The sequence below is a fragment of the Sinohyriopsis cumingii genome, chromosome 6, assembly GCF_028554795.1.
Source record: "Sinohyriopsis cumingii isolate HCF-2022 chromosome 6, ASM2855479v2, whole genome shotgun sequence".
In the NCBI taxonomy this organism is placed as follows: domain Eukaryota; kingdom Metazoa; phylum Mollusca; class Bivalvia; order Unionida; family Unionidae; genus Sinohyriopsis; species Sinohyriopsis cumingii.
The window spans coordinates 58,357,718-58,375,720 of record NC_142966.1 but is presented as its reverse complement, the minus strand read 5'-3'; the positions used below and the strand labels follow the sequence as shown (position 1 = coordinate 58,375,720).

The following is an 18,003-nucleotide window of genomic DNA, read 5'->3' as shown; positions in this document are numbered from 1 at the left end:
TGTATCATGTTTCGTACAATGCTCTCAGACTTAACAAAAGGATTTACCTAATCCAAAAGGCACATATATACATGGGTATATACTGTTCACATTTGTTTGAAACAGATTTATGTAGCAATACATGACAAACAATTTTACCTTCAGTTCTAGGTAGTGGAAGGGTTGAAGGAAAAATCCTTGATATATAGCAAGACAAAAAGATATTTTTGTCTTACTTAGAATAATACAAAACTCATGCTACAGAAATAACATGTTGTGATCATCTAATAAAGAACTATGTTCATGGCTCATCATGTCGTATATGTAGTTTTTATGTCTTTGTGAATTAAAAGTTGAACAGTTTTCAACATAAAACAGTTTAATTTTGCACCTGTGTCTGCTTTGTATCATGTTTCATACAATGCTTTCAGATTTAAAAAAAAGGGGTTTACCTAATCCAAAAGGCACATTCTTGGTGATGATGGGGGTGACACAATGTTTGATTTCAAAAAAAGGGGTTTACCTAATCCAGAAGGCACATTCTTGGTGATGATGGGGGTGACACAATGTTTGATTTCAAAAAAAGGGGTTTACCTAATCCAGAAGGCACATTCTTGGTGATGATGGGGGTGACACAATGTTTGATTTCAAAAAAAGGGGTTTACCTAATCCAGAAGGCACATTCTTGGTGATGATGGGGGTGACACAATATTTGATTTCAAAAAAAGGGGTTTACCTAATCCAAAAGGCACATTCTTGGTGATGATGGGGGTGACACAATGTTTGAGCAGTACATCATCAATTAAGTCTGTGAAGATACAGAACACCCCCCCAGGTGTACTCCTTGACATAGGATGCTGTTTCCTTGGAGATTTCTGTGAATTCTAAGGACTCTTCAATTTCAGGCATGTAGCACTTAGATTCCACAGTCAACACTGTCTCTCCTTTGAAATAAAAAAAGATTTGAAAAACACAATATAGAGAAATGAGAAAAAATACTGCAGAGGTCAAAATAACAGATAATTACATTATGACAGCATTGATACATCACTATTTATGCACCTGTATCACACCATTATGAACTCTGAGAGACTGGACATAAAATGATGTGCTTGTGACTTCCATCATTTATCAAATAATGAAAGGTAAATTTTTAAATAAAATTTTAATAAATCACAATAAGTTTTTGAACAAAGTAATTTTGTTTAGCAAATTAAGATATTCAAAGAATACTTGGTCACATTAAAATTAGCAAATAAATACTGACACCTCTCAAATCAAACCCTCTCAGATAAAATAATGTCTAGTGCCTTGTTATATGCATCATATAGACAAAGGCAATCAACTTTTCCAAATTACCACCCTTATCCACCAACAAGCTGCTGCCTGTATACCAAATCTTTATCCAGTTTAAACTTGAATGAAACACCAATGAGGATGTTAACATTCGTGGGGAGGCATGTAAGAGCTGTACAGCAATGTGATCAGGTATGTATTCTCAGAAACTTAATTTACAAAGAATTTACTTTCTTTGATAATTATGTCCCCTGATCATATCAGTGTTAGGAAAATAGGTAATAAAAGAAGGAAAATGCAGGTGCACCCAACCTCTACCACTGGCACCCATTAATGAAAATGTGGCTGAAGTCAACATATAAAGGATAACGACTTTCCTAATGTTAAAGTTGCACAACCTACAGTTACATTACACATGACCTCAGGACACTGGGAATGATGTTTTCCTGCAATCAAAACATTTGGGCAAACAAAGCCAAAGCTACAAATCCATGCCCAGTGTATCAAGCACTTAAGCCATGATAACCAGACTTAGAGGGTTATGTTGTGTTTCTTGGCCTTTGCTGGAAGAAGGAGGTGATGCTGCGACCCATGAATGTTACCTGTGCATTTCAAGGAGTGTCTGAGAGTGTGGACCAATTCTTGCATGATTGCCCTCTCTCAATGTATTGATTAAAGAGGGTGAACAAATGATGGTAACCTATTCTTGGCTGTGAATCCTGGGTGTGTTTATAGAACCAAAGAACCATCCAATCTTAACTGGAGATAGTTTGGGTCAACTGAAAGGGTATGTGATTTGCTCACCCTACATGCCAATGTTATAGGGTTCAGGGTTAAAATACAACAGGTTTTTTATATGATATTAGCTTCAGTGAAGTTGTGGCCAGTGGCTCAAAGTTGTCTGAGTTGAGCCATTCCTAAGCCATGAAAGATGCCAATTCAGAACATTGTGAATGACTGAGGCTGATTCAATTTAAAAGCAGCAAGTAAGTCTAAAAAATCCTTGTCATGACCTATATCTCCTTTACCATGATGTCTGTGTATGTGTGATTTGGATTTTTAACGTAGCTTTAAAAGAAATTCAGTCATAACGCTATGATGTCAGCAGTGTGGCAGTTTATAGTGATGTCTAGCATTGGGGCATCATGGTGCAGACATGTAGCATGATGTCCCACCCAATCACATTATTCTGTCACCAGGCTGACCATGATGTCTGAATGTCTTAGAATAAATGAAGCAGTAGCCCCTGAGAGTGACAGCAGATATCTTATCTCTGAAGAGCCAGATAAATAAGTAAGCAAGCTCACAGACCAAGGCCTGATAGGGCATGATATTGTGCCCTTTCACTAATCCCTAAAAATGAGCCACTTTCCTCATATGCATCTAAACTGGAGGGCAATCTAGATCAAGAAAATCCTCTCCAGCATCAAAAGGCCAAACTCTTTCTGCACAAGGGTCTCCTGGAGAAAGCCAAGCAACAAAGTGTGCAGTAGGTGCCTACATGGGCAGGGATGAAACACTTGTATCTGGTTACTTGAGTAGGTTGGGAATCATTGAGATTGTAGTAGAGATATCTATTGCAAAATCAGTTAGATCAGGGGTCAGCAACCTAGTTTACATAGCATGCCATTTTTTTCTGGATTAATTACAAAATGAACAAGTGCATGCCACCAGTAAGAGAGTAAAACTTAAAATCGAGATTTCTGGCTGCCCTTTGCGTGCCACACAAAACCTCCTGACATACCACCTTGTGGCACATGTGCCGTAGGTTGCTGGTCCCCTAGTTCGATTATTCACTCAAAACTGCTCCATTCTAAGAGGGGCTACTAAAGTTACTTTGCTGATCTGGCCCCTTATGTTCTGGATTATTCTTGATATCAGAATTTAGGGAGGGAAAGGTGTAGCCCAGCAACCTCTCAACTTCACTACTAGAAAACCCACGGCCAAGGCCACTGGGTACAGATCAGGAGAGATGAAGGTAGGCAGTTTGTGGTACCACCTCGTTGCAAAATGATCAATCATGACACCTGAAAGTGCAAAATTCCATTCAAAGATTCGTAAATGAAAGGAACCAATAGTTCAGAATAGTTTGGCCCTTTCTTGACAAAGAATTGGTGAGAACACAAAGCCCACCAGCAACGTGTCTGATCTGGACTGCACCAACATAGAAAATTCTAGACCTGGACACAGAGGCTACGTGATGATCATTATAAAATTTAGTTATTTCTCTATTACAGCAGAACTATCTTAAATTTGCATGCCAATGCTGAGCAATGTTAAAATTATGCACTTTTTAAGGGTAGAAAATGACATTGGATTTATTTTCAAAGTGTAAATCTTCATTTACTTGGCCTAGGACGAGTATGTGGTAACATAATGTACTCAGCCAAGACAATTTTACATGATGAGGACCGATGGACAAGTGGTTTTCCTAAGTCCTTCAACCGATACATTTTTCGCAATTTTGGACTGAACTGACCCTTTGCTAAATATAAACATCAGCTTTTAAAAAGACATTTATGTCTCAACATTCAACATGTTATCATCCTTTCAGCAGAGTATTTCACCCATGATAAGCTTGGGGCCGAATTACACATTTTTTCAAAGAGTGAGGGTAGGTATATCAGCAGTAAAGACCTTTTTAAATTACAAATGCTAACCTTTTGAAAAGGCAAAGAAGGGGCTTTTTCATCAAGTGTGGAAATGTCATGGGAAAATGATATTAGTGATCTGTTATATATGCCATAGGCTTTCAAATAAAACCAATGAGCCATAAAATTTTTTTACCACTTTTCTGTTCTCCAGTGAACTCCTACACTTATCTGATAGTTCTCCTTGCTAACTGTTTGATCGATTGATCTACTCCTATAACCAGCAATATTCCCACCCCACCCACTCTGATGTCCAATAATAGTGGTAAATATAGATCATGTCTTTTGTTTTTGTTAGCCAAAAACTATTGCTACCCTGAATTCTACCAAAACTGAATGAAATGGTATGCCAAGGCCATGCTCATGCTTGGTATCTGCATATCCAAAAGCAAGGAACTAACCAGGGAAAAGACAATCATTTATATCTACATGCATATCCACAGGTAAGCAACTAACTAAGGAAAAGATAATTATGTATATCAATATGCATATTCACAGGCAAGGAACTAACTAGGAACAAGACAATTATGTATATCTATCGAAAGATAATTATTTCTATCTATATGCATATCCACAGGTAAGCAGCTAACTAAGGAAAAGATAATTATTTATATCAATATGCATATCCACAGGCAAGGAACTAACTAGGAATAAGACAATTATGTATATATATGGCAAGATAATTACTTCAATCTATATGCATATCCACAGGCAAGGAACTAAATGGAATAAGAAAATTATTTCTATCTATATGCATATCCACAGGCAAGGAACTAAATGGAATAAGAAAATTATTTCTATCTATATGCATATCCACAGGCAAGGAGCAAACTGGGACAAGACAATTATTTCTATTTATATGCATATCTACAGGCAAGGACCTAACTAGGGACAAGACAATTACTTCTATCTATATGAATATCTACAGGCAAGAAACAAACTGGGACAAGAAAATTATTTATATTTATATGCATATCTACAGCCAAGGAACAAACTAGGACAAGACAATTATTTCTATCTATATGCACATCTACAGGCAAGGAACAAACTATGACAAGACAATTATTTCTATCTATATGCATATCCATAGGCAAGGAACAAACTGGGACAAGACAATTATTTCTATTTATATGCTGGAACAAGACAATTATGTCTATCTACATGCATATCTACAGGAAAGGACCTAACTAGGGACAAGACAATTATTTCTATTTATATGCATATCTACAGGCAAGGACCTAACTAGGGACAAGACAATTATTTCTATCTATATGCATATCTACAGCCAAGGAACAAACTGGGACAAGACAATTATTTCTATCTATATGCATATCCACAGGCAAGGAACAAACTGGGACAAGACAATTATTTCTATCTATATGCATATCCACAGGCAAGGAACTAACTAGAGACAAGATCATTATTCCTATCTATAGTTTTTATACAATAGGACATGAAAATATCTTCATATTTTAAATAAAATTCATTCCTCTGACTTGCTCTTGTCATATTCTATCAGCTGGCCACAGAGCATGGCATAAAGTATTATTTAACAAGAGCTCCAAGAGGACCTGATATCACTCACCTGACCTATGTAACTTAACTGTTGACCATATCACAAAACAGTGTTATGTATCACCATAAGAACACAACCCTGTGTAAATTATCTCCCAAAGTTCATCACATATCAGTTTTAACTATATCACCATCAGATTTAAAAAAAGGTAAAACCAGATTTAGAGGTGTCCCTTCAGACAGCATTACTTAGAATATATTCCTGGTGTAAGGAAAATGGCAAGAAAGTAAACACAGACAAGACTAAGTATTAATGATTAATACTGACAAAAGAGAGCAAAACTGGAAAATAACAATTTAAAATTTAATTTGAATGAAATTTGTCTACAAATGGCTACCCATGACAAAATCTTTACGGTGATGGTTGACAAAATTTTGGAATGGAATGAACATATTCTAGTCAGATGTTACAAAGTCAATTCATGTACGTGGTTATTAGTAAGACAAGGCCATATCTATCAACCAAACATAGCTAAATATACAACCATAGACTGTAATGTTATTTGGGGAAAGACTTCTGACAAGGATATTTGCAAGTTATTCTGCTTGCACAAAAAGAGCTTGCAGACTCACCCTAGATAATGTTTAAAAACATCCCAAATGCAATGACTGATAGTAAAATATTAAAAGTAAGTGAATGAATATTTCTGAGAAAGCCTAAACTTATGAACAAAATACTTAAGACAATGTGGCCCCATTATTTCTCAATAACTATTTCATTCTAGAAAACAAGGCAACACTCCCAATTTAAGATAAATTTCAGCTAACCACCTTTCCAATCTAAAACCAAAAAAAGAACTCTTTAAGGTAAGTTTTTGATATGTGTGATCACTAAATTTGAACAAAATTCCAAAGAAAATTAAAGAAAGTACAAACTTAAATGTATTTAATTACAATCTAATTCAGTAGATGAAAAGTGTTTGATTTGTCAAATACATTACTTTAGTACAAGTCACCTGGGTCATGTATGCGGCTTTACTCATTTTAAATTAAATACAAATTGTTCTTTTAAAATGTAATGCTAACTTTTTTTAACAAAAGTCTATTCAATCCTGATTATTGAATGTTCTGCACCTTAAATTTCACAAAGACACTTCAGACGAAAATTATGGCTATGGATTTTTACAATGGTGGCTACGCACTAAACTTGGGTTAAAATAACAGCAAATTGAGTGGAATTGTCACAACAGAGGGTAGTTATTCATAGATTTTATTTTGAAAACTTAAGAATTTATTAAATTAGCTGAATGGTCTATTTTTGGTTACTATATACTTCCAGAACACATAAGTGTGAAAAACAACTCTACATAAAGAACCCTGACACACAAAAATCTAGATCAGGACAGTGTCAATAATCGAATGTATTAGGTACATCTGGACAGTGCCAATCTACAGAATCAGGACAGTGTCAGTAATCTACAACATTTGGACAGCGTCAGTAATCTACAGAATCAGGACAGTGTCGGTAATCTACAGAATCAGGGACAGTGTTGGTAATCTACAGAATCAGGACAGTGCCAATAATCTACAGAATCAGGGACAGTGTCAATAATCAAATGTATTAGGTACATCTGGACAGCATCAATAATCTACATCTGGATAGTGTCAGTAATCTACAGAATAAGGACAGTGTCAATAATCGATTGTATTAGGTACATCTGGACAGTGTCAATCTACAGAATCAGGACAGTGTCAGTAATCTACAACATCTGGACAGTGTCAGTAATCTACAGAATCAGGACAGTGTCAATAATCTACATCAGGACAGTGTCAGTAATCTACAGAATGAGGACAGTGTCAGTAATCTACAGAATGAGGACAGTATCAGTAATCTACAGAATCAGGACAGTGTCAGTAATCTACTACATCAGGACAGTGTCAATAATCAAATGTATTAGGTACATCAGGACAGTGTCAATAATCTACATCATCAGGACAGTGTCAGTAATCTACACAACTGGGACAGTGTCAGTAATCTACAGAATCAGGACAGTGTCAATAATCTACTACATCAGGACAGTGTCAGTAATCTACAGAATCAGGACAGAGTCAGTAATCTACAACATCAGGATAGTGTCAATAATCACTACATCAGGACGGTGTGAGTATTTGTGAATTAGGTGTTCCAGACTCTGGTTGTTCTTGAAACTGATGTCAGGCATGTACTCCTCCCATAATCACTTCATAGTATATAGCCAGTGAAATACCAATAATCGGCTAAGAAGCAGAGCTAGTCACCCATAGCAGAGGAAACATTGATTCAAGGCAAGTTGAATATTTCAAAAGCTGCACTGATGACGATTATTATGAACTGCAACAAGCTATTTAGTAAACAATGTTTTTCAAAATTATCATCCAGGGTAAGAGCTTGTGTCTGCACTGTGAGCACCAGGTTCTGTATAAAATTACCTCTGAATATGAAAAATGCATCAATAAATTTGCATCCTTAGCTCTAAGTCAAAGCCATTGGATGGAAACATGATATTAACATTGTCACTTGTATAAAATTAATATTCATATCTGAACATTTACTTACACATGGGATATAATAAAACAATGTGTATATCATTACAGTGTTTCAACCAGGTTTGAAAAATATGGGGCCAGATGGCCCTCTTCATTTGAAAAAGGGTCCAATAGTGTGCTCATAGTGGGCCAACCTCATAATAAAGTGAGATCATTTACATGGTCTTTTACCTGTTATCTGCATGAAAACTATATACATGGTTCCCACACTTTTCTAAAGACAAATTTCCAGGTCATTTCCAGGGTTTTTCCAATAAGAAATTAATTTTTTCAAGGTTCACATATGACCATTACTGAATGGAATTAAACTACAATTTACACTGTAAAACATGCAATTTCTAAATCTAAAGATGTTTCTCTTTCAAGACTCTCCAAAACATCAAAGTCAGAAAAGATGATCGTATAGAAAACCACAAAATGTATCACAAAACAAGTTTGATTATATTCCTATAAACTGGCATGAAAAGTCATTTCAACATACAGAATAAAAATTCTAACATTATTTTGCTGACCTGCATTATATTGCCAAGTGGGAACAACATAATGAACATAAATTAGTTTTGGTTCCTTTCAAACCTTTAATTCTAAAGAATTCTAAAGCAATATACATAAATATCTTTCAGCTGATGCCACTAAAACACATGTGTTCATTAGTACTTTCAAGACTGGACTACTGTAACTCAATTCTGTCTGGTTCATCTCAATATCTACTTCAGAAACTTCAAAAAGTTCAAAACACAGTTGCTCGGATCATCCTTTGAGTACCATGATCAGAGCACACATACCCACTGTTCTGTACCCTACACTGGCTATCCCTTCGATCCAGAATCAAACACAAATTTTTTCTCTGTGCTGCGTTTCACTGATGGACTCCAGTCCAACATACATATCGGACCTCACCCATGTGTACACACCAGCAAGATACTTACCCTCCTCTTCCGACAATTGTATATTCATTATTCCCACTATGGAAATGAAGTCATATGGACGTTCTTTTGCATAACAGGGCCCAGCAACGTGGAATGAATTGCCCACTGAACTTGGACACAAAAGACACAGTGATCCCATTCAAGAGTGCTCATTAAACTCACCTATTTCAACTGCAAGAACAAATTTAAAGACCTAATAATGTTTCCTACCTTAAATATTTTCAGCATGTTTTTTTATGTTTTCTAACTTCATGGTGTTTGTTTTTTGTAATCATATCATTATATATGTTTTTTATGTTTTAGGTGTTGTCTAATGTTGTATAGTGCTTAGAGCTTCTAAAGATGAGGCACAATACAAAGTCCTCATTATTATTATAATATATGTGTATGTGAAAATGTGGATTGTTCGATTTATGTAATCATGCAGCTAGCAATGCAACTGCAAGTACCAGGTAACATTTCATCAATGACGTAATTTTATCTTGTCTTTCAACAGATTAAAGACCTAATGATTTTAATACTCACAATTTATGAGAAAATAAGTAATTTTCATATCGATTTCATGCATGTGTCACTAGACATAACAATGTTTAAGTTTGCTCAGCCATCCGGTAAGCAGCTACGCTTTGCCACAACAATGTTGGTCTCTTGTGATGCTAGACTGGTTTTCATACCTTCTGTGTAACAAAAGATACGGATATCAAGCTGAGTTTGAAAATAAAAGTCTACTAGATGAATCTAATCCACTGATCATTTTGATTCAATCAGCATATTAGTTTACTGCAAGCACACAAATGATCCATACTGCACCCTCCGAATATTCTGGTTAGAACTCGATAAATTTAACTTACAATCAGCTTAGTTATGACTCAATTACGTGATTGTTTCAAGCATCAAGGTCTTGGCAAATTCCTGGGCTTTCCTGACTTTCATCAGTATTCACAAAATTCAAGGACTTTTCAGAGTCAGGAAAAAATCATCATTTCTCTCAACTTTTTCCTGATTTTCCGGTAGTGTGGGAACCAAGTATATAATAAATTACCTTCTTCACTTACAGATTCTCTTCTCTGATCATTGATGCCTCTGACAATGCACTAACAGCATAAAAAAGTTAAATTATCCTATTGTCTGCCCCTCCAACATTATCAGTCCATGAAATGTATTAGCTTTCAAGCAATTTCTTGCGAGTACATGAATGTTATTTTGACAGCAAAAGCCTCATTTACAATCATCGGACTGTGTGTATATCATCTCTAAGAGCTTGATGATGGTCAATACCCTTGGTATGGCATGTTAAAGTTGTAGTCAAAATGTTCTGATATCCAGTCATCAGGAGTTATTGTTCTTTGAACTTCTGCGTAAACTGCAGTATATTTAATTTTATCTGAACCATATTTTAGCAGCTAAACTCATGTTTCCAGCCTTCTTGGAAAACATGCATGAATTTTTGTCGTCTTTGTTCTGCCATTTTGTAATCCAAATCTTTGTTGGAAGTTTCATGTTTGGTTAGTATTTCATCTTGGCTCTTGTAGGACTCACGGTACTAATTCCACTCCAATGGTAAACATATGGAAACACTATCATATTCAAAATTCAATAACTTAAAATTTATGGGTGCTGATAATGACACCTATAATTTTTCGTGCACATCTAACCTTGGTGCAAGCTTATGTGTGGAGAACACCATATGACCCGCGGCAATTTGTTTACATACATGTGCATGAAACACGTATTATTGATTCTGCACCAAATGAATCAGGTGCTACTTTGAGTATTGAGTTCTCCTGAATCAAGCCTGTAAAAATGCTAAAATTGCATCAGTAGAAATTTGTCAATATTTTTTTTACATTACATATAGGATAAGCTCTCAAAAGATATTTTTCCTAAAATTTTAGTTTTCATTATTAACCAATTATGAACCACCAAACCTGTAAATACTCTATTATTTCTTCACCCATTTCTAGACTGGTTCACAGTTCTTCCGTATAATTAGTACCGTGTGTCCTGTAGATTACTCTGTCTTGTTCAGTGCAGATATCAACTGTAAGGTCATTCTGATTGCTGTCATGCTCTAATCATGATATTGGGAAAAGATATTTGTTTTCCACAGTTTCATATCTGCCTCCTAGTAAAACATTGCCACCCATCAAAATGCAAACTGCTCTATATCAAGGTTGCATCATGTGGCTTGTAGCATGTGACTTACAAAAACTGCAGAGACTACAGACTTTCTTTGATAACAAATGTTACCAAAATAGATGGAACTTATTTCAATACATCACCTGAACTTTTTTTTTAAAATTCACTGAGGCTATTACAGTCTAGACTGGTTCCCAGTCTCAAGAAAAATGTACTGGCATACCTAACATCAGACAGGGTACCAGTCTAATTCAAAGCTGGAAATATTACGAGATATATCGAGTACATGATTATTTCTGGATGATCCATGTTTACATAAACAAAGGTCCAGATGAATGTCATAGATTTTATTTTGAAAACTTAAAAAATTTCTGGATGATCCATGGTTATATATATATATATATATATATATATATATATATATATATATATATATATATATATATATATATATATATATATATATATATATATATATATATATATATATATATATATATATATATATATATATATATATATATATAGGTTCAGAGGAATGTCAAAAATAGCCAGGCTGAGTGGAGGTGCAATCAAAAAGGAATATATTTGTTTTCATTAAAGCATTATAAAATGACACACAAAAAACATTCCCTGTCCATTTTATTTGTGTAACTTTAGGTGCATTGACTTAATTTTCTTGCAGTACATGGTGCTTATTTTATTGGAATTCCACAAGGGTGTGTAATGGCTGAAACATTGTATATTTATGTACATATACAGCTCAGAAATTGCAAAATACCTTTATTTTGTTTTCTTTGTTCAATAGTGGTCTGGACAGCTCCAGTCTGGTAGACAATGCCCTCTGGGCTAAGCAGGATGATGCGGCCATATTTTGCTGTGCTTGTCATGATGAAAGACAACTGCCTGGAAGGCAAGCCAGTTGGGAAGGAGTAACTCTGGTTAATGATGACAAAGTCCTTCACATCCTTGCCATCACTAACAAAGTCCCGCTGTGACAGAGAAATAATGAGATTTTATAATGTCAAAGTATAATTTAAAAAATTGTCCCTCTATGACAGAGAAATAACTGAATTTTATAATGATCAAATTATAATTTAACAAATTGTCTCTGTAATAGAGAAATAATTCAGTTGTATAATGATCAAAGTATGACTTAACAAACTGTCTCTGTAATAAAGAAATAATGCAATTTTCTAATGATGAAAGTAAAAATTAACAAATTGTCTCTGTAATGGAGAAAAAACTGAAGTTTATAATGATCAAAGTTTAATCCAGGTGGCATCCATTTTCACACAGAGCATCTCAAAATACTGTAAAAGTCATTTATTTTCATGGCCACAAACTTCCATGTGTTTAAAAAGATATTTTGTTATTTCATAAAGGTGTGCATTGAGGATGGGGTTCAGTGGCATCTACAAAATGATCATTCTTTCTTGGTTATTTAAAAAAATGTCTGTAACAAGCACAAGATACACAAAAAATGGTACCTCATGACCATACACAAAAAATGGTACCTCACGACCATACACAAAAAATGGTACCTCATGACCATACACAAAAAAATGGTACCTCATGACCATACACAAAAAAATGGTACCTCATGACCATACACAAAAAATGGTACCTCATGACCATACACAAAAAATGGTACCTCATGACCATACACAAAAAAATGGTACCTCATGACCATACACAAAAAAATGGTACCTCATGACCATACACAAAAAACGGTACCTCACGACCATACACAAAAAATGGTACCTCATGACCATACACAAAAAAATGGTACCTCATGACCATACACAAAAAAATGGTACCTCATGACCATACACAAAAAAATGGTACCTCATGACCATACACAAAAAATGGTACCTCATGACCATACACAAAAAATGGTACCTCATGACCATACACAAAAAATGGTACCTCATGACCATACACAAAAAATGGTACCTCATGACCATACACAAAAAAATGGTACCTCATGACCATACACAAAAAACGGTACCTCACGACCATACACAAAAAATGGTACCTCATGACCATACACAAAAAAATGGTACCTCATGACCATACACAAAAAAATGGTACCTCATGACCATACACAAAAAAATGGTACCTCATGACCATACACAAAAAATGGTACCTCATGACCATACACAAAAAATGGTACCTCATGACCATACACAAAAAATGGTACCTCATGACCATACACAAAAAATGGTACCTCATGACCATATACAAAAAATGGTACCTCATGACCATACACAAAAAATGGTACCTCATGACCATACACAAAAAAATGGTACCTCATGACCATACACAAAAAATGGTACCTCATGACCATACACAAAAAATGGTACCTCATGACCATATACAAAAAATGGTACCTCATGACCATACACAAAAAATGGTACCTCATGACCATACACAAAAAAATGGTACCTCATCAAAAATTGCAGTTTCACAGTAATATCTTATTGCAAAAACCTGATATCACCCACCTGATATTCAGACTATATACTTTCTGATAAGTCAAGTCAAACTGCAAACAACAAAGATCTTGATCTTTCATACCATAAACTGCCTACTGATCAGGATCTATGCTGCTTGTTCTACAGATTACTCCTAACAAACTCCACAGACCCATATCTGCTGGCACATTATGCAATGGCAGATGTGGGTCTGTGCAATTTGCAGTTGGACTCATCTTATAAGCAATTATATAAGGTAGGTCTAAACAGGTTATGATGGGCATGTTATTTGGCGGAAATACATCCACGTCAGCATAATTTCCAGCTATTTGGTAGAAGCTGGGGGGGATCTGACATGTTGTTTAACTGTGTTTATCTGGACTTGAATTTTGTGTATTGGTATTGTTTGTTTGAATGTGAAAGTTGTTCACGTGAAGACTCTACTTATCATATATGGTTTTATTAAAGTTTAAAATAGCCACAATGTTGCTATGGGAGCCACCCTGGATACAAGTTTGAAAGAGCATGTCCTAAGAAATATTTTTGCTGAATTTGATCTAAATTCACCCAGCCATTCTAGAAAAGAAGTAGAAAATAAGTTTTCCAGTCTGGTTCTATGGAAGCTGAATAATGACTTGAAAAATTTAGTTAGAGATGTCCTAAGGACTATTCCTACCAAGTTTATAATGAAAATAGCAATGTGGATTGATGATGTATCATCAATCCACATTGCTATTTTCATTCTAAAATTCTAAACTATTTTCATTCTAAACAGTGGATGCAGAGCTGAACTAGTTAGCTCTGCTATATGGTCAGGTAAGCTAAAAGAAAACCACTGACGATACAAAAAAAGTAAAAGAATAACAACAACATTATAATAGCTCATTATTTGTACTTAGCCTTCTTGGCTACCATGGATATCTACAACCCTATGCTGTAGGTACAATACTAAAATATATATGTGATTCCAATTTACCATATTCATACTCCCGGGGGTGCTGACTTTCTCAAGAACTGTGTACATGTAAGGTTCATCCACAGGATGCGTACGGAGGCAGGGAATTTTGATCACACCAAACACAGCCTCAAGGACAGTCTGCATAAAATCAAACTGAAACAAGAGTTAAGTTAAAATTTATTACAACTTTTCATCTTTCTCGTTTGAGATTGTGTTACTATAAACTTTCAAACTCTGTTCAACATAATGACTCTTGTCTCTGAAACTAAGCTTTTGATAATAAACCTTTTGCTTGGTTCCTTTGCTATCACAGATCAGATCTGTGAATTAGTATTATAAACTACTGATTAATGTTAGATACTTAAATTATGTTACATGTACTTAGTGTTCTCTGTGTTCAGTTACTCAGCTGAAATAGGTTGACCAATCGCTCTTATAAAGGTAATAGGATTTGCATGCCTTTAAAAAAGAAATTCATTCTACCCCTATGGTTTAATTTGATACAAAAGACTCATTAACATGATAATCCAATGCACATCAACCTTTAATTGACTAAAACGATGCTACTAACACTTCTGCATACTTAAGATCAAAACACAGTCAGTACTTCATTAGGTTCTCATGGAAATGATTGCGGCACAGCTGAGACAGTCAATTTAAACTTTTCATGTCTGAATACATGAGGGCACATAGCATTTGTGATGACTGTAAAGATATCAAACTAAAAACCTAAAACACTATTTTACTCGGCAAGACTTATTTAACTGGTATTTAGTTTTTGGAAGCACTGCCACCAGTAGGCATTACTGACATTTCAGGTAATAGAAATTTTACCATATATTGTTGCTTACAGTATTCTGAAAATTTTGTTTAAGCAGCAAATGCAACAAAGTATATTACTTCTTATTAAAAGTTGCAAATTTCATGATGTTTATTAAAATTTCCAAGCACTAACGGCTATTTTCTACTCTAAAATGTGTGATACATTATGGCATTATTTTTCAATTCGGATTGTGATTTTATTCACTTTCAACAACAAGGGTCCTAATCCATCATATTTTGTGCATTGTCTATAAGACAAAATGGGATCCACACCTGCCTCCATATTAAAAAGCACATCATTTATGCATGCTATGGCAAGGGAGCAGTGAATATCTGAAATGAAGTGCCTGTAACATGCTTACATATTTGATAAAAATAAGATATTTTGGCTGAGCAAAGTTTGAAGCAAAACATATGTAAGAGACTTAGCTCTACTTCATTCAGATAATGGATCTCAAATAATATTTGACTCTTTTGTTACTAACTATGAAAACTTCAAATTGAACATGTTGAAAGAAATCAATCACTGAATATTTTCAAGCAATTAAATCAAGATCTAATTGGCAGGTAAAACAAAAATCTGTCAGACCTCATCTTTTGCCATCTCAGGATAAAGTGCCTTCTGGAGAGACTCCAAGGTCCAAACATGGCTACTACTTCCAAGGCAGGTTGTCATGGTATTGCTAAGAACTGTGGGAGACAACTTCATTATCTTCTGTTCCATCTCCATCAAGAAGGCAATATCTGCCACTACAGTCTCTGACTTCACCATAAAGAGGAGTAATTTTCCCTTAAATGAAAATAAGAATTTTCTTTTTCAATAGATTTCACAAAACAAATAACAAAATTACAAAATCTACTTGGAATACACTTTACATCCTCATGCCATTCTTAATATCATTTCATATACTGTGGCAATTTAACATTATTTTTTTTATCCTATAATTTTCTTTAATTGCAGGAGTACAATGGCTTCTATAATGGTTATTCCAAGTCAAAGGAAACATGGTGTAAATTTTGACATTTCATGCATCTCAGCATAATTTTAATTATGACAAGAGCCCCTCAAAGGGACTGAAACTCTTCTGGGCAAAACAAATTTCTGGGAAAGCAAGATAAAACCAATATATTCATTTCAACTGCTGAGGAATGAAACGATGTATATTCTTCATTGATAACAAGATGTTGAGTTCTTTATAAATATGACAAACCATCAGGGGGATCAGTCAAAGATTTCCAAGACATCCATCATGGCACCATTAGTAGCACTAATAATATCCACTTTAAAAGTACATGTCAACAGCCAATGTAACATTTTGGCCAGAAGGAGTTGTGATATTAATGATAACTGGGGCATATAATAAAGTAGTCATGATGACATCTATGACAAATAAAATAATACATCAGGATTTACTGATCTACTTTGGCTTTATCTTATGGAAAGCAGTACAATGGAAAACCTACCAAAAACTGCTAGAGTGGATGCCAGAGACAACATCCAAGCTAATGGCAATTCTTGAAGTTTTATAAAGAAACTTTAATTGCAAAGTTCATTTACTGAGTTTACATAAAACATGGTAGAATTTAGCTACAGGAATTTAAAATGAGTTATAGAAAGTGAAAAACATTAAATTAAAATAGGCCTTGCATGTAGGTAGGATGTGAATATGCATTGTTTGAAAGTATTGAGATACGATGTAAGGTTTACTTATGTAAAAATTCAGGGTAATTTTCATTGCAATAGTGAACAATGTATTATATCAATGCTATTAGTAATATATAGTTGAATACATTCATATATCTGGTCACAACACAAATTTCTGAGAGCAGTAAATCTAAACACAATGCTGTTTTAGTATGAGGAACACTTTTTGGAGGTATGATTCATTGTTTGAATAAGGTGTTTTTGTTTTTACATTGTAAATAGTTCCTAAAGCAAGTAGTGAATACCATATGACTATTCATTCTTCTAGGATTTATTTATCATGGATATTATTCATCTAAGTACTTGAATGCTTTTAGTGAAGGCTCATTGTGACTGATGCTGTATAAATTGGTGTTATTTTTTAAAATAACAGAGTTCTATAAACAAAGAAAATGGTGGTAAATCTAAGTATATTCAATGGATCCAGTCTATTTTACTTTAGTGGATCCAGTCTATCTGAGTTCTCTGGATTAAACAAAGAGGATATTGATGATGTTGATATAAATTCATACAAAGCTAATCCCAGATATCAGACATTATCGCTATCCATGTTAGCAATAACTCATCACTGAATCAGCTGAATGAACTTATCAAGATGAAATTCCAACTCTACCAATACTCATAGTAACATGGGTATGTGTACAAGATCACTACATGATGAAATTCCAACTCTACAAATACTCATAGTAACATGGTATGCGTACAAGATCACTACATGATGAAATTCCAACTCTACCAATACTCATAGCAACATGCGTATGTGTACAAGATCACTACATGATGAAATTCCAACTCTACAAATACTCATAGTAACATGGTATGCGTACAAGATCACTACATGATGAAATTCCAACTCTACAAATACTCATAGTAACATGGGTATGTGTACAAGATCACTACATGATGAAATTCCAACTCTACAAATACTCATAGTAACATGGGTATG

General features: G+C 34.6%; 1 protein-coding gene across 1 annotated transcript in view; it reads right to left on the bottom strand.

The window, feature by feature from the left end:
* Positions 1-18,003, bottom strand: part of LOC149797030 (uncharacterized) — a 316,734-nt gene that overhangs the window by 180,695 nt on the left and 118,036 nt on the right. Inside the window, exons 27-30 of the mRNA XM_089960698.1 lie at positions 15,942-16,142; positions 14,549-14,683; positions 11,877-12,087; positions 807-920 (exon numbers count right to left, since the gene is read on the bottom strand). Coding sequence (XP_089816824.1) covers positions 807-920; positions 11,877-12,087; positions 14,549-14,683; positions 15,942-16,142 — 661 coding nt within the window. The remainder of the gene's footprint in view (positions 1-806; positions 921-11,876; positions 12,088-14,548; positions 14,684-15,941; positions 16,143-18,003) is intronic.